This window comes from Equus asinus, chromosome 5 (genome assembly GCF_041296235.1).
Source record: "Equus asinus isolate D_3611 breed Donkey chromosome 5, EquAss-T2T_v2, whole genome shotgun sequence".
NCBI lineage: Eukaryota > Metazoa > Chordata > Mammalia > Perissodactyla > Equidae > Equus > Equus asinus.
Genome location: NC_091794.1, coordinates 89,573,838 through 89,600,545, shown reverse-complemented (window position 1 = coordinate 89,600,545; position 26,708 = coordinate 89,573,838). Strand labels below are relative to the sequence as shown.

General features: G+C 47.6%; 1 protein-coding gene across 16 annotated transcripts; it reads right to left on the bottom strand.

Moving 5' to 3' along the window:
* Positions 1 to 34: 34 nt before the first annotated feature.
* BSDC1 (BSD domain containing 1) lies at positions 35 to 22,738 on the bottom strand. Of its 16 annotated transcripts, none has more exons than XM_044770263.2 (12): positions 22,591 to 22,645; positions 22,264 to 22,324; positions 21,689 to 21,754; positions 17,307 to 17,423; positions 15,100 to 15,267; positions 13,575 to 13,629; positions 11,586 to 11,701; positions 11,094 to 11,162; positions 10,844 to 10,922; positions 9,444 to 9,923; positions 3,494 to 3,597; positions 35 to 315 (listed from the first exon to the last, which is right to left on the bottom strand). In XM_044770263.2, exons 1-12 carry the CDS (start codon positions 22,599 to 22,601, stop codon positions 253 to 255), a joined length of 1,389 nt encoding a protein of 462 aa, XP_044626198.2. In that variant the 5' UTR covers positions 22,602 to 22,645; the 3' UTR covers positions 35 to 252. The 16 variants fall into 16 exon arrangements, with proteins under 16 accessions (XP_044626198.2, XP_070366543.1, XP_070366544.1 ...); XM_044770262.2 differs by lacking the exon at positions 35 to 315 and adding an exon at positions 477 to 3,303; XM_044770264.2 differs by lacking the exon at positions 35 to 315 and adding an exon at positions 477 to 2,020.
* Between the last annotated feature and the right edge of the window lie 3,970 nt (positions 22,739 to 26,708).

The window sequence follows — 26,708 nt, the reverse complement described above, 5'->3', positions numbered from 1 at the left end:
TTTCCCTTTAAAGATCTTCACGGAACCAGAGGGCCTCATTCAGACTTCCCTTTTATTACAGCTGACAAGTGATTTTCATACAGGTGTTTAACTAAAGTTAATTAAAAATAGACCCCAGAATCATACACACACGTGGGGAGGAGAGGAGGAGAGGAGAAAAATAACCAACAGCAATTGGAACCACTGTTGTTGCAACTTCCTTTCCAAATAAAAGCAGAAGTGTTGGGAATGCAGAAATGGTCTCTTGACTCCTTATCTTGGTGAGAGGCCTGTTGGAGGCCCTGTCCCTTCCTCATCCCAAAGGCCAAGCTGAGTCTGGGATAAAGACAAGGGACTTCCTCAGGACCCAGGCTACCCCCCAACCGCCCCTCCCCCAGGCTCCAAGCGGGAAGCCACCCTGCACATGGTGTGCACCCTGCCTGCCTCCAGGGCAGCTGCCGTGGGGGACAAGAACAGACCCCCAGACACCTTCCGGCTTCTGTTGAATCTCTTTAATGCTGTTAACGGCAAGTCTGGAAAAGGTTCAGGACAAAGTTCTTTGCTCTTTCTTTTTTAATTACAAAACTAACAGCTGTTAGAATCTTTTTTTTTTTTTCCTTTTTTCTTTTCCCGGCTACAAAATACTCTGGGGAGATGCATTATAATTTAAAATATATAATATTGCACAAACAACCAAAAGGTTAATTAAACTAAAGAATTACAAAGAGAAAAACCCCATCCCGTCAAAAAAAGATTCAGCATTCTCTCCATCCCACCCCCTCACTGAAGGTTTGAAGTGGAGGTGACCACCACTCTTTCGGCGTCCCTGCCCACCATCCCTTTCAATCATGGGTGAACACACCAGATTATGTACAAGAGTCACCAGAGCAGCATCGTGAAGCACCAGGGTCTCCAGGGATTCCTGCAGCCCCTCATTCCCCAAGAGAGGTGCAGCTTTACCAGAGAGGAGGGTGAGAGCCACACAGACTGGATCTGTCTTCAGGAAGAAGAGCTTTTGCAGAAGCCTGAGGAAAGTCTCGAGAAGTCCGCCCCCAGCGTACCCCTTCAAGCTGCAGAAGGGCTGAGGCGGGGAAGTTGGGCTTACCAGAGTTGTAAGTACTCAGCTTTGATCACTGCTCTGTACCGCTGGTAGCTGGCTTGTGTCCTAAGCTACAGGGGAGTCGAGGTGGGTAGCTGGTTGGACAAGGTATCCCGCCAGGCAACGCAGAGAAGGGCCTGAAGTGGCCCCCTCCCTTCTTGGGGAGGGGGAGAAATGCAAGAGCAGACTCTTGCAGGTGGCACAGCTGGGCTAAGGACTTGGGTGGAGGAAGAAGCCCTGGGAAAGGCGTTGGGGACGTAACAGCCTGGGCCAGATGAAAGGAAGGAGGTGGGAACTCAGGGTTTGGTCTCTAGATTCTGAACCACAAGGAACCTTTCCAGGAATGGACAATGCCTGGGAGGGGAGGATTCCCAAGAGAGGCAAATTTCCCAGAGACAAGTGCCTCTTATTCGCTGGGTAAGAACCAAAATGTGCTCGCCATCCCTGTCTAGCCAAGGGCAGGTGGCATGGCCTTCCTTGTCTGCTTATGGGTAGACAGTGTGGGTTGTTTCAGCTTCCCCCAAGAGACTGGTGGTTTAGCTTCCGTCTACACAGGCAGAAGGGCTAGAGCTATCCCTTGGGACTTCCCAGCAAGAGTCCCCAGGAACAGTGGGTGTTCAGTAGAGATGTGTAGGCTCTTCTGGTGAGGGGGGTAGGTTTCCTCCCCCTTAGGTCATCCTATAGTTGGCACAAGTCAGAGTTCCTGGTTTGGATTTAGTGAGCCCGTTCTCAGACAGGAACAGAGGCCCAAAGGGCCAGCAAGGAGCAACCCAGATTCTGTGCCCAGAGCTCTGGTTGACAGAGGCCATTTGGGGGGACATTCTCAGTCAGTGTCTTCCAGGGCTGGGCTGAGACAAGCAAGGGAGGTGGGAGTTGCTGTGGTGGGGGAGCTGCTTGCTCTGGCTCCCCTCATTCCCAGTCCTCCCACTCTACATCTTCCAGCTGCAAATGGGAGGGGATAATGGAGAGCACAAACACATATTTACTCCTCTGAGTCCAGCCCAGACCCAAACTCCCCTTGTTGCCTCCATTTCCAGAGAGCTCTCCCAACCCCTCTTAGCACTGTGGACATACCCTGCCCCCTATGAGAGTGAACCTCTAGTCTTAAAGAATGTGTCTGCCTAAGGGGTGGTCTGCTGCTCCGATCACGGCAGTCTCAAAGGAAATGCTTCCACCAACCAACACTGGACGCTACAAGGGGATGCCTTACTACAGGAACCAAGTCAGTCAGTCAATCCCTTCAGGAGAGCCTGTCTCCTGCTGAGCAGGCAAGAACATGGTTCTGAGGCAGAGGACTTGAGAGCAGCGCAGTGATCAGAAGCAAGTGTGGCACTGAATTGCAGGTGCTCACAGCATCTTCACTAAGGGCTCCAGCACCATAACCCCCAGGGTCTCCCCAGGGAACTTTCTCTTGGCCTGCTGTCAGCTGATCCCTGATATCAAGGGTTATAGAATAACTCTTTTTGGGTATACTGTATGTCAGGTTTTCAAGAGGGCCACAAAGACAAAAAAGCCATCATGTCCCTATGGTATGATACGATGCTATGGGCCTTCTTTGCCCTGGGTATCGTGAGGTCACAGGTGCAAAATACTCTTGCATAGGTCTCCAGTTCCCCTCAGGCTTCAGTTTCCCAGTATGAAAAACGAGGCCCTTCCTGTCTCTTATCTGTTCACCTCTTTATAGCAGGTTCATGAGCTACATGATGGAAGGAATCATGGGGCTCTTGTGTGACAGTGGAGGTAACCCTGATTTGATTCAGATGTCTGGGCTGAAGCCTCAGTCCTGTCACTTATTAGCTGTGAGAGTGTGTTTTCCAGTCTCTCATTCAAAATGACCCATTCTTGATTCTGAGAGGTAGTGAAGAAGAAGAGTCAGAAGGCCTCTGAGCTTACAACTAGACTGGGTTCTGTGGTGGTTTCAGTAACACCTGTGAGTGCTCCGAGCCCCAGGCACTATGCCTGACGTGTCTACATGCACTGTCCATCACAGCTTAGAATGAGCAATGTCATGTTTTAGATGGTGAAACAGAAGCTCAGGTTAAGTGACTTGCCCTAGATCACATGTCTTTTGTCTCCAAGGCCAGGAATCTGCTCAGATCACACAGCTGAGGACCATGAGTCAGAAGATCTGGGGAAGGGTGTGGTGTCTACATTTTTTAGTAGTTCCTCAGGTGATTTTGACACGGAGCTAATGTCAAGAACTCTCCCATCCATCCACCCTGCAACTGAGGGGAAGCAGAGCCTGCTGATGACAACTGTTCCGGGCCTGAGTGGGAAGCCCCAGCTCCCTTCTGCAGCCTGCCACCTTAGACAGGAGCAGAGATGCACTCGGATGGGACACTGGGCTTGGTGGAGAGAGTCCTAAGACCCTGGGATCACTGGGCTTGCTTCCCTGTGGCCACCAGGCCTGCTCACCTCACCGGAGGCGTCCACTTTGGAAAGTGCCATCTGCACTTCTTCTTCAGTCATGTCCAAGTCGAAGTCCTTCTCCCAGTCCTCGCTGATGTCCGTGCTTGAGCCTGGAACCATGATCCACAGTGTGAAAGGCACGAAGGGGTACGTAAAGAGGTTGTAGCTGGGGAGGATGACACTTTTTTTTTTGGTGAGGCAGATTGGCCCTGAGCTAACATCTGTTGCCAGTCTTCCTCTATTTTGTATGTGGGACACCGCCACAGCATAGCTTGATGAGAGGTATGTAGGTCCGTGCCTGGGATCCAAACCTGCGAACCCCAGACTGCCAAGGCATGAACTTAACCACTGTGCCACTGGGCCGGCCCTGAGATAACACTCTTTAAAAGGGCCTGACAAATACACATCAAAAGTCTTTACATTATGCTTTCACTCTGGCTCAACAATCCCACTTTTAAGAATCCATTCTAAGGAAAAGTCCTGGCTTCAGTGAAAAATTCAGCCAAAAGGATGTTCACTATAGTGCTGCTATAGTGATGAAAACTTAAAAAACCACCTGAAAGTCCACTGATAGGGAATTACAAAAATAACTAACTGGTGTAGTCAGATGATGGAACATTATGTGGCTTTTAAAGGTTAGGCTGTAGAACATCTATGTATGTGACAAAATAGTCTTAAACTATTAAATGAGAAAAAGCAAGTTACTGAATAGTGGAGGAGCACTTCGGCCCAGAGACTCCCTGGGAGCCACAGACATCTTCTAGAAGGAATAAACAATGGACCTCTTCCTCCTCACTCATCCCATTCTACCTACAGTGATCTTGCTACTCCTGAAACACACCAGGCACATCCCCACCTTAGGGCCTTTGCACGGGCTGTCCCCTGTACCTGGAACTCTCTTCCTCAGATATCCACAGGCCACGTTCCTCACTTCCTTCACGCCTTTGCTCAAATCTCACCACCTAAATGTGGCCTACCCTGACCATCCTATTTTAAATTGCAGCCCCTCCCCCTCACTCTGCTCTAGCTGTTCTTTTTTCCATTGTAGTTATCGCTTTCTAGCATATTACATAATCAGGTTTAATATACTTACTGTCTAATAATAGAGGAGCTAGAATGTGAGCTCCCCAGGGGCAGGGATTTTTGTTCAGTTTTCTTATGTATTCCAAGTGACTAGAACACGCAGTTTGTACTCAGTAAATATTCATGGCCCCTTTCTCTAAACCAGGATGGCAAACTATGGCCTGTGGACCAAATCCGGCCTACTGCCTGTTTTTGGAAATAAAATTTTGGAACACAGCCATGGCCATTTTTCTGCAGATTGTCTGTGGCTGCTTTCATGCTACAACAGCAGAGCTGAGTAGTTGGGACAGAGACTGTATGCTCCAAAAAGCCTAAAATATCTGTGATCTGGCCCTCTAGAGAAAATGTTCACCAGTCCCTGCTCAAGGTGATTCTGAGGCCTGCTAAAGTTTGACAACCCCCTCTCTAGGGCAAAATGTACATGTGAAAGTTATTACTAAGAAGAAAACTACAAAAATAGTTCCTTTTAAAAAAAGTTTACGCAGTATGATTCCATTTTAAAAATATGCTCACAGATGCATGCACACACAAAGGAAAGATGAGCAAAATACTAACAATAGTTATCTCTAGGTGATGAGGTCACAGGGTAATTTTTCTTGGTGTTTTTTTCCTAAAATGAACACATATTACTTTGTAATCATTTTTTTTTTTTTTTTGCTCAGGAAGAGATGCCCTGAGCTAACATCTGTGCCAATCTTCCTCCACTTTATACGTGGGTTGCCATCACAGCATGGCTGACAAGTGGTGTAGGTCCATGTCTGGGATCCAAACCTGCGAACCTGGGCCACTGAAGCAGAGCGCACAAACTTGACCACTACACCATGGGGCCGGTCCTGTAATCCTGTTTCAAAGCACTTTTAAAAAGAGTAGGCCCCTGATCCCCAGTGGCATGACCTGTAACCACCTCCTTGTTTCTTCTTGTCCAGCTTGCTCCTCACCAGGGCCCAGGCTCTAAGATCTACCCCCAAGCTCCGGCCCTATGTTCCTTATAGGGGGTCTTGCACTATTCTCTCTTCCTAGCCACCTAGCTGGCCACAAGCAGTGTGGTAAGAGCATGTCTCTGGAGCCAAGCCAACCTGGGTAGAACCGCTACTCTTTTATCTATTGTGTAGTCTTGGGCAGGTTACTCTGGGCTTCAGTCTATGGGAGGAGCTTATTAGAATGCAGGTTCCTGCTTCCCCAATCCCCTCATTCAGATTCAGCAGGTCTAGGTGGTGGCCCAGAACTCTGCATTATAAACAGTACCTGGGTGATTCTGTGTAGCTGGCCTGCAGTTTGAGAGACACACAATGTTAAGATTAGAGGTATCAATGTCAAGTGCCTGTAATATATATACATAGTGGACATTTAATAAATGGAGCAGTTAAAGGCCTCATCTCAGAGTTAAGCATTTTGCACATTCTCCCACCGCTAGTCAGGGGCAGACCTGAAACCAAGACCCAGTTCTTCTGACTCCACATCTAAATCTCCCTGTGCCTTCAGGACACTTGGGTGGCATGCACCTGGCCATCAGTGCAGGCTTCCTGTGGGTTAGAAGCCAGACTCCTGGCTGATTCCTCACTTCAGAGCTGTGGCCATGGCCATGACAGCTTCCCCTAACCTTAGGTTGCCCTCTAGGGATTTGAAGCTCACGTCTTTAGGCTTAAACACTAGAACAGACCCTTTCGGGGTAGAAAACAGAGTATCAGCTAACATTTTTGGAGCATTTCACATCCACCCTCTGGGGTGGGTATTAAAAGTCCCAATTTACTGATGAGGAAATAAAGGTTTCAAGTGGCAGAGATGTGAATCTGGGCTTTCTCCGCTGTCTGCCTCCTCCCACCATCTTGTCACACAACGAGTGTATTAAGATCTCCATTATACTGTGCACGTGGCAGAGAACTGACCTACACAACAATTTAAGACTTCATGATGGAGTTTTACTGTTTTTCTTTCTAAAGAAAGGAGGGTTTTTAGGTGATTACTAACCTCACACTGCTGTCACTCACAGCTCATTTTCTGTTTAATTGGATCTCTCCTTCCCCAGAGAAGATATGGAGGCATAAGCCACTCCCAGTCAGTCAGTGGTGAAGTGGGGCCTTAAGCTCAGGGCTCCTTCCAGGCCACAGGCCATAGGCTCATGCCAATCACCCCTCCCCACTCCCTGCTGAGGGAACCAGAGCAAGGTAAGTCCAGTCCCTTAGATCAAATGGACCTAGGGACAAAATGCAGGTGGGAAGCAGCTCTACATTGACACGGACCCTGGGACCTGGGAAACCCTGTGGCTAGGCCACCCCAAGAGACTCTGCTGTACCCAGAGACCAAGCCTCCCTCCTGTCATCCTAGGATGTGGACATAAGAAGAAAAAGGAGTCACTCTATCCCCAAGCCTCCATTCTTCCTTTTAGGATTTATTCCCTCTACTCAGTTCCCACTTTCCCTCCCTAGTCCCAAACCCTGGCTTCCCCCTGCCTAAGTGACTACAGCTACTTCTGGCAGATCTTCTGCATTGAATCCCCAGCCCCTCCTCCTGCATACCCGCCAGTAGCAGAGTGGTTAAGAGCTTATGCTGCATCTCCCCATAATCTCTTCATCCAGTCTCCACCCACCATTCATGTTTTTGGATCATGCTCTTTAGTAGCCCAATTCCAAATGGAACTTATAATTCTATAATTCCCTCCAACAGTTTCACTGTCATTTCCTCCCTTACCCAGCTCAGAGTCCATGAGTCATCATTCTGATCACTTCTTGCATATACTTGGACTCTCTTCTTTTCTTCCATTGATTCCACCTGGCTAAACTTGAACCCTGGTTAAATCCAACTCCCCACCTGCTCTGTGCCTGCGACTGAGCAGCTGAATGTGGCAGGACAAAAGCACAACAGCGCTGACTGGTCTCAAGATCCATGACCACTTCTTCAAACGGGCCCTTAGGCAACCCCACACCACCTGTCGGGTCCATCACATACTCTTCCGCTCTCCTAAGGGACCATTTCATACTTTTCTAAATACTCATTGGGTGAGTCAGTTTCCTACCATAAAAAAATGGGGAAAATCACATAGATTTCATAGGGCTTTGGTAAGGATTGAGTGATATGCATATCAGGTGCTTAGCACAGAGCTATATAGATATAAAGTGCTCAAGAGAATGGTACTTCTTATCATCATCATTTCCCCAAAGCGGGGCTCTACTCAAATCCCTTCCCTGATTGAGGATCTATCATGAAACAATTATGCTCAATTTATAGAGGAGTCAATGGAGGCTTAGAGAAGATCGGTAACTTTTCCGAAGTTACATGGCTTATGAACAAAGTTGAGATTTGAACCCAGAAGTGACCAAACTCCAGAGCCTGAGCCCTTCACCTCCATGCTCTGCTGCTTATGGCACCAAGTCCAACCTTCTGAATCCAGCTGAAGACTTTAAGTTCTTAAGTTCTATTTCTGAGCCAACCCGTCCACCCTTCTTATTCTTCCCTCTCCTGGGAGACAGTACAGAAAAGTGGGCTTTAGTCCTCCCCCCTTGAATGTGCCCCATGCCCTCTGCTATCTGGACTTTGTAGGCCTCCTCAGCCTGAACTATTACTTCCCCACATCTGCCCCAAACTTTCCAGCTCTCCTACACAACGCCTGTCTCCTCCAGCGGTGAAATACCCGCTGATGCCCAGAGATCCCTTCTTTCTCTGAACAACTCTGTACCAGGCCTGTCTCATACTGCTTCATGCTTCATCATAAAGACTGCAGCTTTTGCCCCTCCCTCCTCAGTGTCTCATAAAGAGTAGGTAGGAGCTCAATGGATGACCTCACTGAATCAGAGTCAGAAGGAAAGCACTGTGTTGGAAACTGGAAACCCTGCAGTTTCCATCAGGGAGCAGGGCAGAGGTGGGGTGGGGCCTGATTCCCACCCACTGCAGCAAACCAGTCCCTCACTGCACCAGCAGGCCAGGGCTCACCAGCTGGGCAAGCTTTGTGGCTAACTGGTACCAAGTGTTAGCAAAGACAGGATACATGTGTGTGTGAGGGGTTGAGGGTGACACTTGGCTATCTCTGGAGGGGTATTCTGAATGTGGCAAAAAAGCTGACACCAGAGCTATCATTGTCCTTTAATTCCAGGAGTTAGAGAGGTTTCCCTTTGACCTAAAGTCAAAGAATCTCCAGTCTAAAATTTCATTGTACAGATCGGAAACTAAAGCTCTATTACTTAAGCTGGGTCACAGCAAGTTCATGAGTGTTCACTTTATTCTTCTCTAAACTGTACACATTTTGTTTATGTATTTCATAATAATAATTAATGAAGGCTTAGGGAAGCTAAATGACTTTCCTGAGATCACCTAGGGAAGAAGACCCTTCACATCAATCAATATCAGGGATTCCCAACCCAGGATAAGGTTGAATTGTCCAAAAGGATAGAAATTGGCAGTGTGGTAGTTAAGAGCATGGGCTTCGAGTCAGACAGAACGGGGTCTGAATCTAGGCCTGCTACTTCCTGGCTGTGTGAATTTGAGCAAGTTACTTAACATTTCTGAGCCTCACTTTCTTCATCTGTAAAATGAGGACAGTAATACCGACCTCACTGGGTTGTGAGATGTAAGTGAGAAATTAAATGCAATATAGCATACTTAGTTAAGGACCTCATGTAAACCTTATTTTGTTGAATTTAAGACCCCAACAATTGTAAGATGCATCCTTATTTCAGAGAATATGTGCATCTTAGAATTGATGAAATATAGTAATAAATACTCAATATACAGCAACTGTTAGCATCACCACCAGTATCACAAATGAAGGCTACCGGCTCCTAGGATCCCCACAAGGGACAAGGAGACAAGTGCGCCTTGTGAGGTGGCAACGCTCACCTGCCCTACCCCCACACACTCCCCGGCTTTGGCGTCGACTTACCTTTCTTTCCATTGTTGGAGGGTGTAGACTTCCCACTGTCCGAGTTCAGCTCAAAAACCCGTAAGTCTGTGAGTACCTCCTCCCTCAGAGTCTCTACTCTGGCTGGAGGGCGGGGCTCTGGGCCGGTGGGGCGGCTAGCAGGGGTGTGGGGTTTGGACTGAGCTAGGGGTGGGGGTCCAGTCTCGCCCACATCCACGGCCAGGCCCTGTTCCTCCAAAGATGCCTCTAGCAGCTTTTGGGACAGGTCCTTGGGCAGCACTGGTGCCTCAGGTGCAGTGGCAGGTTTGGCAATCTGTGTCACGAGGGAGATGCTCTCACTGCTCTCCGATGGAGTCACTTCTGTTGGAGGCTCAGCTGGGGTCACCAGATTATTTTCACAAGGACTCCGGGGGCCAGGTCCTCCTTCAAGGGATGTGGAAGTTTTGGCCACAGGGACCTTTGCCTCTTTTGGAGATGTGGGTGAAATGCCCACAAGCTCCTCTGTAAAGACAGAAAGGCAGGGAAAGAGGGCAGTGTACCTGGTCAGCCCCAAGACAACCCTGGAGCTCTCTGAAGACAAACCTCAGGTTCCTGCCCAAGTTTAGTCTGATCCAGACTAAAGGGTGCCAGTTTCCCCACCCCCACCCCATCATGGTTCTTCTGCAGATACTCCCTGTTGGTTAAAGTCTCTCCTACCTGTGGGGCCTAGCACACGTCTGGTGGGCATTAGGCTTGTAGCAACACAGCTCAAGACGGTTCAGGTCAGGCTCTGCTACATTCTAGGTGTATGATCTTGGGCAAGGTACTTAACTTTTCTTTAACTCACCTGCTTCAATTTGTAATGAGGGATAATGGAGTTGTGGTAAGGACTATACATGTAAAGCTTTTCGTACAGGTTGGGGATATAATACAAGGATTTAATAACTGTGTTAATATTCTATCATGCAGGCTCCAACACACAGTCCTAAGCTGAGGCAGAACAGCTGAGGATCCCGGTAGGGGATGCTCAGCTCCCTCCCTACGCCAGTGGTTCTCAAACCTGGCTAAGCATTAACATTATGAGGGTAGCTTGTTAAAAATACAAGTTCGGCCACATCCCCAAAGTCTTATTGGGAAGTAGGGGAAGGGAATCTGGCATTTCAATAAGCGTCCTGGGTGAGTGTGAAGTAGCTGGTCCATGGGCTGGTAGGGAAATCTGCTGCAACTGACACATGTGATTTCTGTACCTAAACCTGGGATTCCACCAGCCTTGGGAAACATCTCATTGTTAGCTCAGCCCATCCTCAGCATGCACAAACACTGTCCTCATTCCCTACTCTTCCCTGGGGTGCCTAGTCTCGCCAGGCTCAGAGAGAGTGGCCCAGATAGTTCCCCCACAAGCAGGACCTGTTACTTGCCCATCACCTCTCAATACCTCTTACCTTCCTCCTCCTCCCAGCCAGGCTCTTCAGAGATGCTCTGTTCTGCCCGCTGCTTCAGGGCATCCCTCCGGGCCTGCTCCTAAGTGTAGGGGAGCAGAGGCCAGGAGCAGTCAAGGCACCCTCTTCCAAGACCCTTGTCCTGACCCCAGAACTCGTAGTACTCTGTGCCCCTTCTTCCCTCAACAAAATCCAGCCTTCCTTACTTCCCCCAGGGCTGAGTGGAGTACCTCCGTGGGCTAGGCCAGCATACCTGCTCTAGTTGATGGACTTTATAGAAATATCGATGCCAGAATTCTGAATGGGAAACAGCTGCAGGGACCTGGAGGGAGGGGACAGCGGAGATGAGACTTTGGGAGTGGTTGTACGGGGTCTGCGTCCCCAGCCTTATCAGCCTGCTCCCAGCTGCTCTGGATTTCAGATGTGGTAAGTGGCCAAGCAGTGATTTTTGGAGCACTTCCATCCCCCTAAACCCACCTTCCTGGCCCAGCTTGGCCAAGGAAGGAGAAAAGAACTCCCATCAGGCTTTGCTGGCCCTTCTATTTCTGCCATGACTGCCAGAAGCCTGGGGAATCAGCATCCCCCCAAGTAGATTCTTGGCTCAGGACCTGGCTGGTCTGGCTCTACAGGGTCCCTCACTGCTCTCTAGGACCAGCTGACTACTAAGTGACTCTGGACATGTCCCTCCCACTTCCCGACACCTCAAGGCAGGAGCTGGCTGAGGTCCTGCCAGCTGAGCCCTCACCATCTTGGTGTAGAGGGCCCGGATGGAGGGGCTGCCTACAAGGAGCTCTGAGATCTCCCCCTTCTTCTCCTCCAAGCAGAACTGGGAAAGCCAGGCATCAAACAGTTCCGGGGGCCCTGCAGAGGGACAGACATCGATGGTCAGTTCCCTGGGTCCAGGGAAAGAACTGGGCCTACAGAAAACACACCTAATCCTGGACATGGACAATAAGGAAAGCTTAAGGTTTTTTTCAAAACCATTTGGCCTAAGGTGGGAGGTCAGGCAGGGTGAAGGGGTGGGTTGGCCTCACTGATACCAGGGAACAGCATGTAAGTGATCTCCTGAAGGCGCTGCAGTCTCCATTCTTTCTTGTGCCTGCCTGCTTTTCAGCCCACTGCACCTGGCTTCTGAATGCCCTCCTCTCTGAAACAGCTGTTCACAGGCCATCAGTGACACCATGTTGCCAGATCTGATGGCTACTTCTCTGTCCTCTGTCATGTAACCATTCTCCAGTTTCTGACCCTTGGGAGCCACTGCCGAGCTCTGAAGCCATCTTCTCTCCTGGCTTCTCACTCTTTTGTGATTTTCCTCCCACTTCCCTAGTTGTTCCATCTGAGTCTTCAATGGGGTCCTCTTTTTGCTTTCCTTTACTTCTCTCTTCTCATTCTCTGTTTTCTCCCAGGATAACTTCCACTAAACCACGAGTCTCAACCTCTCCGTCCCACTGACGATTCCTCAGTCTGTCTTTGCAGTTCAGGCTCCCTTTCTGGGCTCTAGATCCAGAGGTCCAGGTGTCCCCTGGACATGTCCACCTGCACAGGTGCTGGAAACCCAATGTGTGCCCATTTTCTTCTCTCCCCAACCTGTCCCACCCAGTTATCCACTGGAAACCTGGGGGCCATCCTAGACTCCTCCTTTATCCAATCACTCTGGATTCCACTTCCTCAGTGTCTCTTCCATGCACACCTTTCTCGTCATTCCACCCGCCACTTCCTAGGTGTTGGCCTTACCTCTGACACGCAGATTCCTATCAAGCCTCCTAACTGGTCTTCTTGTCTTCTGTCTCTCCCTCTCTATTTCACCCTTCACAACCATGCCAGAGGCTCTTTCAATAGTTCTCTATGGGAAGGCTTTTTAAGCTAGGGTCCAAAGATGGGCTGCAAAGGGTCAACGAATTCCCATACTGCACATAAAACTTTTTGGAGAAAGGGCTCGTCATTTTTAAAGGCCTTTGTGACTAAAAAAACTGTTAACCACTACTTTGAGCCTTTTAGGACACAATTCAAACTGCTTAATCTGGCTCCCACCGGCAGCTCTCACTGCCTTCAGCCCCCACACGCACCTTTCAATCCAGCCTTCTCAGGTGCTAGGTGTTCCCTGTCCCCTCTGGACCTTCAAATGCCCTGTTGCCATGCTTGAACACCATTCCCCTACTTCTAAAAGTAGAACGAGTTTACTTCTAATTCATCTTTAAAACCTCAATTCAAGTGTCCCAGCCTAGGTTTCCCAGGCTGGGGGCTCTCTCTCTGGGTTCCCACTGCTCCCATCTTTCTGTGGAAGCAGTCGCTCCATCTCTACTAGCTTTGCTTTATTCACTGTTTCCTGTTTCTCTCTCCTAATAGCAGGTTCTTGGAGGTTTGGACCAGGTTGAGGGTTTGACTAATTTCTGATCTCCAGTTCCCAGACCAGGGCTTGATGCATGGCAGACACATAGCAAACAGGTGCTGAAGGGAAGGGAGGCAGGGCAACAGGGCTGAGAGGGAGCCCGAGCTGAGGCTGAGGGGTGGGGATGGAGCAAAGCCTCTGCAGACGGGGATGAAGACAGTCCGGGTTCAGGGAGCAAAAGGGACCATCAAGCTATCCCACCAGATGTAAGGTACACACTAGCCCCACTTTGGTCCCTCTACACGGGGTACCTGGCCACTGCTGCCAGAGACAAACAGGGTGCACAGCCCAGACCCCCTTGGTCTCCCTGCCCTATAGTCCACCCCCTCACTGCTACCCCCTCACCATCTGGTTCATTGCAGTAGGTTGCTGGGTCTGACTGCAGGCTGTAGAGGCGAGCCTATAAGAAATAGAGAAGGGAACAGAAATTCTGGGGTGCTGGGCATAGAAAGCACCCCCTGTCTGCCAGAGTACCCAATCAACCACAACCGAGCTTCTTTCCTGTTGGCTACCACAGCCACAGAGCACTTGCCAATTAACACTGTGGCTAGGGAGTAGAGCACTGGGCTAGGAGTCCAAAACTGCAGCTCCCAGAAAAATGGTCTTTCACCCAGTATTCCATCTCTGGGAACTGTGTAAGCAGGCTAAAAAATTAAATGTATAAAATGCTTTTGAATTATGTGAAATGTGAAACATGTTAGTGTAAGGATATTAGTAAAGCCCAAATTTATGGTCAAATTTTGAAATAATGTAACTCCCCCAAATTAAAACCATTCATCAAGAATTTCTTAATTTCAGGACCCACAACTAAAAATATACAACTATGTACCAGGGGGCTTTGGGGGGAAAAAGGAAAAATAAAATCTTTAAAAAAAAAAAAATTTCTTAATTTCATACTCAATCTGCCAAGTGAACTGTAAGCTGTGTTCCCATTAGGGCCACAGGAGGCAAACTTCAGCCGGTAAACAGAAAGGCCCACCTTTCCGCCTCAGCATTACGTGAAGTAGCGGCGGGTGTCTGCATCAGGACTTCAGCAAGTGGTTGTGGTGACTGACTGTTATAATTTAAAATTCTATAATTTAAAAATGTTCACAATTCCACTCAAATGTTCATTAAATGGTAGTGCTAACACTAGTGCTGAAAAACAGGCTTGAAAAATCAGTACACTTGGAATGGAAATTCAGTATGGTAAAATGCTACGAAGAAGGCCCAACTGTGAATTTAGGAGAAAACACTCCATGAAATACGAGAAGTAACGATGGGAAAATAAAACGCGGTAGAAATATACTACCATTGTTGTTGATTTCAGTGCTTTGAAGACATTCTCCCTCCACACATTTATTTTTATTGGAAATTAGTCTTAAATAACCCAAATGTGGAGAAGATCATGCCGGTAAGATGCTCCCTGCAGCATTCCCTATTATGGTTAAAAGCTGAAAGGAAGCCAAATGTGCGACCCTAGGGAAATGACTGAATAAATTATGCTGTATTCACTTGTAAGAATCTAAAGACATTAAAAAGCGTGACGCCTAGGAAAGATGGTAATAGTTTATGGCTAAATTTTTTTTAAAGCAGGTACAAACTCCCATGTATAAAGTGCCTTTTTTGTTAAAAAGAAAAAACCCAAACTCTCTCTACCAATGTTTGCAAACAAAAAGAAATGGAAGGTTATACACCAAGAAATCAGTGGTTCTCTTTGAGTGATGGGATTATGAGCCTAGAAATACTTATCTTCCTGCTTATTGGTATTCTCCAATTGAGTTATGTACCTATATTTACTTTTTAGCCTGAACATGTCTTGCTTTTGTGAGTACAGGTTAGAAGCTAGAGCCCAGTGCTGTTAAGCATGTAGTGAATTGCTGGTGCATACCTTGGTGCCATCATAGGGCTCAGCTGTGCCAGAAGGCGTGCCCATCAGGGTGATGACATCGCAGTCGATGGTTTTGTCCGGTGAGGGAGCAAAGGCATCGGAGATCACCCCTAGGAAGTCAGACAACCCCTTCTTCATTTTCTCTGTTGCTCCTGAGGAGCCTTCAGTCTGCAGAGAGAAGCCAGCAGAGGAAGCAAGCAGCCCAGAAGCGGGCTGCAATCTAGGGGTGTGGGGGATGGATGGGTGAAGTATCATCAGAGGCAAAAATGTACTGTGCTTGTGGGGACCGGAGAAGTGCTCACGACCTCTCACCCCATCTCTCCGGCCAGAGAAGGCGAGGGAGGCAGCCAGGGTCCCCATCCCCAAGATGGGGTGCAGAACAGGGCCAAAGCAGGCCTGTGTGTCAGAGCAGAGCTCCCTAACTCGCTGTTGCATCAAAATTTCAAGGCCAGTCAGGTTGATCGAAAATTGACAGGAGAGGATCCATGTCATAGACATTCAGTGAGGAAGAGGACCCATGGGTAGAATGATGGGAAAGGTACTAGCTTTGGAGTCAAACTTGGATTTGAATGCCAACTCTTCTACTTGTTGGTTATGAGACCTAAACCTTGAGTCTCAGTCTCCTTATCTGTAAAATGTGGATAAATCTACTTCCTTCAGAGGGCTGCTGTGAAGATTAAAAGAGATAAGGCATGTACAATGCCTGGTATGTAGCAAACATTTAATAAACAGCAGTATTATATTATTATAATTTCATCATCATTGCTCAGGAAGTAGAGTATTTTGTACGAAACAGTGGAGAAATATGGGCAGGATGAGAAAAGCTGGCCCTGCCTAGAGGCAAACCTGGGACCAGCTGAGGGCCAATGCATGGACCCCCTAGAAGGGGCAAGTGGGACATCAAGCTTGAGCCACACTGGTCAGAATGCCCTCAAGCAAGCTGGGATGGGATGCTGAGAGACAGGGCTAGGTTCTAAAAGCCTCATGGAAAACTGTAATATTTACTCCTGATTAGGCTGCCCAGGCATTTTAAACCTAGAACCTGTCATATCGCCTGGCACATGCTGGCACAGGTATATAATCATATTTGTTGAATGAAAAAAAGGAACAAACAAATGAAAGAGACAAGTGGTGTCTGTGCTACTGGCTGGACTTAAGCAGTTCAGCAGGATTGCTATTTGTCATTCATACTCATCAGTAGCTGTCGTTAGCAGGCAGACAGCATTTAATACGAAGATTCAACCAAAGAAGCTTGGCTAAAAAAACTCCAAAACATGTCTTTTATATCATGACCTCTAATCACAAGGCAATTGATTTAGCTGGTGATCAAATGAAGAAACTGCAATCTGTTCCCATTCTAAAGCAGAAGCTGTAATACACAATCAGTAAACTGCACTTCATCGGAAACTGGAGACCTCCAGGGCTATCTCTGACCACACACAATTTTCACTCTCCACACTGACTTTAGAATCGAACTCCTCTCTCACGAGCAGATTCCATTATCCAGCTCTGATTAATAAAAACAGGGCCATAACAATCTAAGTTGACACAACCTTTCTGGAGGGTAGTTTTGCAATAGATATTAAAAGGCCTAAAACTGCACTCACCCTATCATCCCTCTCAATATTTTATTATTAAAAAAAAAAATTAAGGGCGAAGATTTAGTAATCACAATGTTCACTGTAGTTCTGTTTACAATACTGGAAAAAACCAAAATAGGAAACTAGGAACTGGTTAAATCCACATAACAGAATACCATGCTATTTATGATGCTGGAGAACGAGGTTGGCAATGATTAAGTCAAAAAGTAGGTTACAAAGTAGGTATTCAGTTGATTCCAGTTTTGAAAAAGAAAGTGTACATATGGGATATACTCTCCAAACATTAACAGTAGTTATCTGTGGGAGATGGAATTACGGGTGTCTCTAGGTCTGTCTTTCTTTCTTTTACTTATCTGTACTTTCTAAACTGTCTACATTGAATGACTTTGCTAATAGGAAAACATCTGCTAAAACAATATAGAAGTGGGAAAGCTCATTATTACTAAATATATGTAGTTTGTTTGCTTGACAAACACAATTCTTTCAAAACGGGAGCCTATGGGGAAAACAATCACCTAACTGAAGAATGGTTGGGAGCACCCCCCACGGTTCCAGGGCAGGTCAGGTTGCGAGGGACAGTCACTTGGAGGGTGTGGGAGTACTCACAGCTAGCTTCTCCTTGACCACACTGGCGGTAGCTGCAATGGTGCAGGCTGTGTCATGCTGCACCACCTGGGTAAACTCTGTCAGGTCCCGCTTCATGAACTCCAAGGCTTCGGAGGACTACGGGAAGACAGAGGGATGACAGCGCCAGCTGGCTCCACCACCCTTTGTTCCCGTTCCCTGTGCTTCTTCAGTACCAGACAGACACATGGAAAACTCAAGTGACAGAAGCCTCGGCTCAGAAGACAGTGCTTACTTGTCTCCATTCTACAACCTGGGGTTACCTGACAGCAGAGAGCACAGAACTTCCTGCCGCAGAAGCACAGGGACTGAGTCTCAGCCCAGACACTTAGGGACAAGCTATGTGGCCATGAGTAGCTCTGGTGAAGGCCCTGGCTTTCTTCTACACAATGAGGGAGGTGGACTAGCTCAGCGGTTCTCAAGAGCAGACCAGGGAAGAGGGCACATACAGTCTGAAAATAAAGCAGGCTTTGATATACTGCTTTGATATGCTTTAAGTCATGATACTGGTTTCAAACTTCAAATAACATGAAAAAAACGTGTGATTTTTTATCTAAAGAAAGCACTTCTATTTTTACTTTTTTTGCTTCAAGGAAATTCCGTTGAAATATGAGGCAGTATATGAAATTATTTGTCTCAAGGTTTTAATGAACATGTTACATCAGTAACAGCAATAGTTTAGAATGCTTTTATGAGTAATTCTTCAGAATTGAGTACCAATAAAAAGGTATGTGATTTTGACATTCCACAAAGGGGGTGTTAAGACAAATACTGGACCGGATTCTCTGAGGGCTTCCTGGTTCCATCATTCCAGGGTTCTATTCATCCACAGAGCTCCTCTGGACAGAACCGATATTTGCTTCTTTTGGACCAATCTCTTCTCACTCTGCACTCAGACCAAGATTGAGAGAGCAGGCCCTCAGCTCTTGTCTAAGTCTGGCCCTATCTTCACCCACTCTAGGACACCTTCCTGGACTATCTCTCTGTTCACCCCTGCAAGCCCTCTCATTTTACAAAGGGATAATCACCTGCATTTTTTTAAAACATGTTTTTGGGTTTTCTGGTGGTTTTCTTCTTTGGGGAAGGGCCTGCCTAGTTTTTATCAGCCTGGGAAGTCTCTGAATGGGACAGTCTCATCAATCAGCCAGAGGCTTCTCTCAGGGTGGGACTCATGCCTCCATTTCAGACTCAGGACTCCTTAACTGGGCTGGAGGGGTCATTTATTAATTTGCTTTCTCCATCCACACTGCCATCACCTTAGTTCAGGCCAAGCTACTCTTTCCTCTGGACTCCTCCAAGGTTGCATCAGATACCTCTACTACGTTCTCCTCTTGACACCAGTGGAAGCTTTGTAAGTCAGGGCAGACCATGTTAGCCCTGCTTTACACTCTTCTGTGGTTATACAGTATCCTATGAGCAAGCATAAAATCTCTACCAGGCACTTACAGGGCCTATGTAATCTCACGTCTGGGAGTGTCTCATCCCCTAACACTGCACCCCTCGCTGAGCTCCAGCTGGCCTTTCTCAAGTTCCTCAAATGCTCTAGCATCTTCCCAACCGAAGGCTGTCTTTATACATAATTTCTTCTCCTTGACATACAGTTCAAACTCTTCCAAACAAACAAGCGAGCAAACACAATGAATGAACCCTTTCATCTCGTTAACTCCTGTTCTGCCTTCGGATCTACACTTAACTGTCACTTCCCTGGAGAAGCTTCCCTGATGTCACCAACAGGCTCCCTTGCTTCATGTTCTCAGGGCACCTGCGCGTTCTCCCTTAACATTTACCATACTTCGGACTCACGATTACCCGTTCTATGTCTATCCTCCTGGACGATCTGTGAGTTCCATGAACACAGAGCCCATGTGTTTGTTCACTGATGCTTTCCCAGTGTCTGACAGAGCACCTGGCATAAAGTAGGTGCTCAGAAAATGTTTGCTTGTTAAATTTACATGTACCAGGGCAATTTTAATTACATACCATTTGCATGATTATTTGATGAATGGTTGTCTCCCTCACTAGACTGTGAGCTCTGGGGGGACAAATATGAACAGCCATGGTGCTTGCCCTCAAGAAAGTCACAGTCTACTGGGGAAAATGCTCACATAATAGCGCTGATGTTCAAGGGCAGAGTGGGGACCAGTGTATTATGGGGAGGACGGAAAGACTTGGTGAGGGGGGGCCTGGACTGCATTCTAAAGAATGAGCAGGAGTCAGCTAAGGAAGCTGGGCATGATGAGGCATGGGGTTTACCGAGGCCTACAAGCATTTCAGTCCTATGGAATATAAAAGGTGAGGCACAAGTGCTGGAGGATAAAGCTGGAGAGGTTGCAGAGGGTGGCTCCACAACCATGAGGAGCCACCAAAGGCCTGAAGAAGGTGGGGCATGATGAGATTTGCATTTCTGATAGGTCACTCCAGTGACTGCCATGGAGGATGGAGTGACAAGAATGACAAGATTACAAGTGGGAGGAAGACTGGTCCAGAGGCTCTTGCAATAGCACAGGAAAGAAAACAAAATGTGATAAGGGCAGTGCTGATAAGGATGAAAGGAAGGCGCTGGTTCAAGAAAGATTGGGCAAAAAAGGTGGATGTGAGTAGATGTGAGTCAGAGGGCAAGAAAAGAGTCAAGGAAGAGCCACTGGCTACTAAAACAGGTGACTGGGCAGATGCAGTGCTGCCAGCTGAGAGAAAATGCTGAAGGGGCAGTGGGTTGAGAGAAAAGATGACAAGAACGTTGGTCACGTTGAATCTGTGGTAACTGTGGGATATCCGGGACAGTTGTCCAGCAGGAGCTATTCTCAAAGACTAAAGCTCAGAGAAAAGGATTAAGTCATCCTAACATAAAAGTGGAGAAGGTCCTCCAGGAAGTTTGCAAAGTGAACAGAGCGGTGGGCTGAAGGCAAGGCCCCTCAAATGTCACCCTTAAGGGGCAGAAAGAGGAAGAGGAACTCATGAAACAGTCAGGGAAGGAGAAGTACATGGAGAACTGAGAGAGACTCATGTCACAGAAACCAAGGGAGTAGAGTTTCAAGAAAGAGGGAGTGATCACTAGTGTCAAATGCAGCCGAAAGGTCCAGGAAGATAAGGGCTGAGAACCACCCACTGGATCTGGCAAGTGGTAGGTGAAGCTGACTGTGCATAGAGATAAGTTTAGATGTGGTGGCTTCAGGGATGGGGAAGAAGAGAGATCATGCTGTTGACTTCAAATTTTAAAAAGCAGGAGGTGAATTTGTCTCCTGGAAGTAAAACAGGAAGTGGCCGAACAGGGGACTGGAGGGAAAAGTTAGGATTGGGGAGTTTCTGAAGGCAAGGGGAAGAGAAGCAAATTAGAGACAAAAAGCTTGTTGGGGGATGCTCAGGCCCAGACAAGGCTGGGGAGGCTGTAGTGGGGCCAAAGAGCAATGTGACTTTCTCCACCAGTGTCTGTGAACAAACACAAACAAACACACACACACACACACACTATAGGAGGGGGTAAGGAGCACAGGAAGGCAGACTCTAGCACCGTCTCAGAGCTGTAGTTTCTGGGGCACTGTATGCTAAGGGTGCAGGGGAATCGAAGGTGCTGGGAACTGACTGGCCCAAACGGAGCCAGGATGGGAAGGGAAGGAGGCAAGGCCAGGGAAGCACTGAAAGACCAAGAAAAAAATGGAAAGAAAAGTGGACTGGTGGTGCTTATAAGGTTTCTCCATCATCTTCAGCACTTAATAAAAATAGCTAATGCTTATATACTACTTACTGTGTGCTAGGTATTGTTCTTGGTGCTTTACATATGTTATCATTTAATCCTCACAACGATACCATCAGGCAGGTGTTATTAGTATTCCCATTTTACAGACGAGGAACTGAGGCCTAGAGAGGTTATATAACAAGCCTGGATTCAGGTAAGAGTAAGAAGCTAAGAGAGGGAAATTAAGCCTTCTTTCTGAATGGGGAATTGTCAAAAGCAGAAACAACACCTGTACCCCTGCTTCACAATGGGAGTTCCCCCAAGAACAAAGACGGAAGGCTAACCAACTATCTATTTTTCATGAGTTATGGTAAATCCAACCTTGAGGGAAACACACAGCAGGCCCTCACACAACGCTTGCTGAATGAATGTCAGACTCTCCTTCTAGGAGACTGTTCAACAGGCAGCAAGCTACTGTGGAGTCTTTTCTATTAAACCTCAGTGTGAGATTCTCTCTCTTAGTCCTCATCAACCACATAAACAGCTCGGGACAGTCTCAGATTTGCTGGGCTGGAGCTGAGGCTGTTCAGGAGCATGCAGGTGGGAGGAGGAATAAAAACGCTCCCAGAATAGAGGACTGATTTAACTGAGGTCAGAAGCCTGGTGGCGTCCGCCCTGAAGCAGAACTCACCCCAGTTGCTTGAGGTAAACAGTAATTGACTTTTTTCCAGAATTCCGCTGGGCTGGTTTTCACAAACTAGCATGGAATGAAAGAGAGACAGACAATGGCATTGTGCACTGGAAGAGCCAAGCCTCACTCATCCCACAGGGACTGCTGTCTCCCTCCTAGACTGTGAGCTTTGTGAGTCCCAGGATGGCATCTGTCTGGCTAATTTCTGTATCCTCAGGACCTGGCAGAGAGCGCTGGCTGTGACACACACTCTAATATTTGAATGACTATAGGAGTAAGTTTCTATTGCTAGAATTCTTTTTCTTCAAGGCCTAGGTCAAATGTTCTCTCTTCTATGAAGCTGTGCTCTTTCCTACGGATTCCTAAGAAAGGGTCGCTCCGGCCTTTAAAACAATCTTTATTTCACTGTGGCTAGTGTCACACCGGTCTGAGTCGGGGTCTGTCCTCCTGTAGACGGATAGGGGCGGCCTCATCCCTGAGGCCCGGCGCCCACACAGGTCGGGCGGGGCAGCTCACACCAGGCTGCAGTGAGGCGGCGCGGGGCCCTGCGGAGGAAGGGCGCCGGCCCGGCTTACCTTCTCCTTGACTGCCTGGTAGCTCTGCTGCAGCCAGCTCCGCCACCATCCCACGTCCTCCCTGTGGAAGACAGACACATCTGGCGGCTCTGCGGTGTGACTCCTGCCCGCGCAACGATCGGGTCTCAGTTTCCCCCTCTGATGTGGCCCGCGGGGCCGAGGTTTCCCAGACCGCTTCCCCACCCGCTCACACTGCGGCCCCACCCCGCCTTTTCAGCTCCGTCCACGCCCGCGCTGGCCCCCTGTGTCCCACGGGGACCCTGGCCCAACACCCCAACCCTTGGAGAATTCAGGCCTCAACGCCCGAGAGCTAGATGACGGGCTCACCCTTCCGCCATCTTGCCTGCATGACATCACCACTATTTACTGAACTTTGACTTCCGACACGGCACCTCCCCCTCAAGCACCGCCCCGGAGCGCTCGGCCCAATCCTGGCGCCGACACCGCCCTCAGCCCAATCCCCGCCCCGCTCCATCATTAGGCCCCGCCTCCCAGAGCTCGGTCCGGTCTTCCAGAGTTTGCCCTTAAGCTCCGCCCCTGAACGCTCTGTCCAATCCCTACTCACTTCTGTCCTCAGGCCCACCCCCAAGCGTTATCCCCACCCCCTCCAACCTCGAATCTTTATAGGTATCACCTGACATCCGATACGGTGGCCGCTGTGGGCCACGGTCGGCCCCCTGGTTGGGGCGGTGGCGAACAGGGAGCAGAGGGGAGGAGGGCAGGGAGCCGGGCCGGAGCTCGAACGTCTGGATCCCGGAGCGCAGGGATAGGACCGCCCCCCTTTGTGAAACCAGCGGCGTAGCCGCTGCTTGGGGTCCCCTTTGGCTAATTCAACAAGCGCAGACTGCGGGGCTCTGGGCCAGAGTTTGGAGGTGTATGGAGAAAAATTCAGAGATGTCTTCGACGCAGCCTTTGGAAGGGCTCTCAGGATACTGGGAAGACAGACACATTCAATTCCCTCAACTCTTGGCCGCCCAACTCAGAACAACGCGAGCTGGAAGCGGTCGGGAGAAATCCGGAGACAGCCTGGAGGAGGGAGACTGAATTGTGAGAGAGAGGGGGACTTTCCGGAAGAGGAGGCTTCCACTGGTTTTACTGCCTCAAATGCTACCCCCATACGTTGCACTGGATCCCATCGCCTCTTGTCTGTTTAAGAGCGTAGCTTTAGCGGTTCTCTCCGCCCCCCCCCCCCAATTCTGTCTTTCCTCTTTACAGGATTATTCCTGTCATCATACATGCTGTTATTTCTCCCATCTTAAAAAGCATGCAAACAAAAACCAACCCTCTCTTGATCCTACACCATTTCTCTACTCCCCTTTACAGCAAAACTCCTGAAAGAGTTGCCTGTACTCACTGTCTCAACTCCCCACTCCTCCCATTCTCTCTGGAACTCACTTCAGTCAAGGTTTTGTCTCTCCACAATCCTTTGAAATAACTTTTGTTAAGGTGCCAAGAACAATGGCCAGTTTTCAGTCCTTATCTTGCTTGAACCATCAGCGTCTGATTTGACTCCGTCACTTTCCTCCCCCTCCACTTTCCTCGCTTGACTTCTAGGACACCATGTGCTGTGACTTTTCTTCTGCCTGGCATTTCCTTCTTAGTGTTCTTTGCTGTTTTCTCATCAACCTTTTGTTGCTGGAATGTCCCAGGGCTCAGTCTTGACCTCTTTTTCGATGTCTATAATCATTCCACTGATGATCTCATCAAGTCTCATGATTTTAAATGCCATCTATACACTGACTACTCTCAAATTTTCTATTCAACCCACACAACTTCTCTGAACACCAGGGTCATCATCTCTATTTGGATGTATAATAGGCATATTAAGTTTAACATGTCCCCGAACTCCTGATGTATCTACCTCAACTTCCCACAACCTTCCTCATAGCTGCAAATGGCAACCTCATCTTTCCAGTTGCTCAAGCCAAAATCCAGGAGACATCCTTGATTCCTCATTTGCTTTCACTCTCCAGAGCAAATCCAGTTGGTTGTACCTTTAAAACAAAACCAGAATACCAGAATCCAGTCTCTTCTCACCACCTCCACTGCTACTATGTAGTTCCAACCCACCGTCATCTCTCACTTGGATAAGTGCAAGAGCCTCTTAACTGGTATCTCTGTATCTGCTCTTGCCTTCCTATAGTCTAGTCTTCATTCATCCTGAAAGTAATCTTTTAAAAAACATAAGATGGTGGGAATGTAAAATGGTGCAGCTGATGTGGAAAACAGTATGGCGGTTCCTCAAAAAAATTAAACAGAATCACCATATGATCCAGCAATTCCACCTCTAGGTATATACCCAAAAGAATTGAAAGCAGGAACTTAAACAGATATTTATACATCCATGTTCATAGCTGCGTTATTCACAATAGCCAAGAGGTGGAAGCAGCCCAAGTGTCCATTGACAGACAAATGGATAAGCACAATGTATATACATATAATGAAATATTATTCAGTCTTAAAAAAGAAGAAAACTCTAACACATGCTGCAACATGGGATGAACCTTGAAGACATTATGCTAAGTGAAATAAGCCAGTCACAAAAGGACATACAGTAAATGATTCCACTTATATGAGGTAGCTGGAGTGGTCAAATTCATAGAAACAGAAAGCAGAATGGTGGTTACCAGAGGCTATGGGGAGGAGGGAATAAGGAGTTATTTTTTAATGGATATAGAATTTGAGTTTGGGAAGATGATAAAGTTCTGGAGATGGATGATGGTGATGGTTGTACAGCAATGTGAATGTACTTAATGCCATTGAACTATACACTTATACACTCAAAAATAGTTAAAATAGTAAGTTTTATCTTATGTATATATTACCATAATAAAAAATCTATGTAAGTCAGATCATGATCCTCCTCTGCTCAAAATTCTCCAATGTCTTCTTATTTCACTCAGAGGAAAAGCCAATTAAGTCCTCACAGTCTCCTTTAAGGTCCTACATGGTTGACCTGATCTCCAACTACTGGCTCCCTTAGTCCCCCTCCCCCAACTGTGTTGGCCACTTTGATGTTCCCTCAAAATTCCCAGCAATCTCCTGTCTCAAGGCCTTTGAACTTGCTGTTCCCACTGCTTAGAATGTTCTTGTCCCAGATATCCCCGTGCTTCAACCCTTCATCTCCCTCAAATCTTTACTCAGATATCATCTTATTCACCCTGACCACGTTATTTAAAATTGCAACTTGCGCCCCCAGCATTCCCATTGCTTGCCCCTGCTTAATATTTTTCTCCACACCACTTATCACCATCTGACATAGTACGCATTTTGCTTTTTTTTTTTTAATATCTTCCTCCCTCTGACTAGAGATGTGACTTCCGTGAAAATAAGGATTTTAGTTTGTCTTGTTTACCTATCTACCACTAACACCTAGAACAGAGCCTGGAACATCATAGACACTCAATGTTTGTTGAGTAAATGAAATAAAAATGTAAGGAGAGCAAGGACAAAGACCGGACTAACTTAATGCAATCTGGAGTGGCTAAATTGAAAAGGGAAAAGCGAAGATGTTGGTGAGGCTGTAAATGTCGTTAACATCTAGATTCCTGAGAGCCTTGGATACAGGGCTAATCCATGGACAGAGGAGAGTCACCAAAGGTTTTTTTTTTTTTTTTTTTTGAGGAAGATTAGCCCTGAGCTAACATCTGCTGTCAATCTTCTTTTTGCTGGGGAAGATTGGCCCTGAGCTAATATCCATGCCCATCTTCCTCTACTTTATATGTAGGATGCCTACCACAGCATGACTTGATAAGCGGTACGTAGGTCCGTGCCTGGGATCCAAACTGGTGAACCCAGGGCCGCTGAAGCAGGGTGCGCGAACTTAACTGCTGCACTGCTGGGCCGGCACCCAAAGATTTTTGAATAAGGAAATGACTTATGCTGTGAAGATGATGTGACCAAGTGACCGTGCGCTACTGTGAATAGGTCTAATGGTGCCATTCATTAAACAGGTGAGCATTTTACACAGTGTACCTTGTATGATCTTCCCAGTAGCCTTATGAAGTAGGAACTATTTTTAATCTCCATTTTATAGTTGAAGAAGCTGAGATTCAGAGAGACAGAGTGCCTTTCCCATGGTCACACAGCTAGGAAATGGCAGAACTCTAATTTGAACCCAAAGCTGTCTAATAAAATCAAGTTTTTGCACATCTCATTTGACTTAACTCCATCCAGCCTTGTGTCCTGCTTCTCCACCCAGACCATAAGCTGCAGACAGGCAAGGACTGCATCCCGTCCTTGACTATATCCGCCTTATGTCATTCTAGCACTCCCACGGCTTGCTCCTGAGGTCTTCGGTGCGTGTGGACTGAGTGGGACCCTCTGCTTGGATCTCTTCGGTCTTCCCCATCTATTCATGCCCACACCTTGACTCTTGGCTCCCTTCACTGGTATGACCACTGGCATCAAGCAGATGTGGATTCAAATCCCAGCTCAGCTGCTTC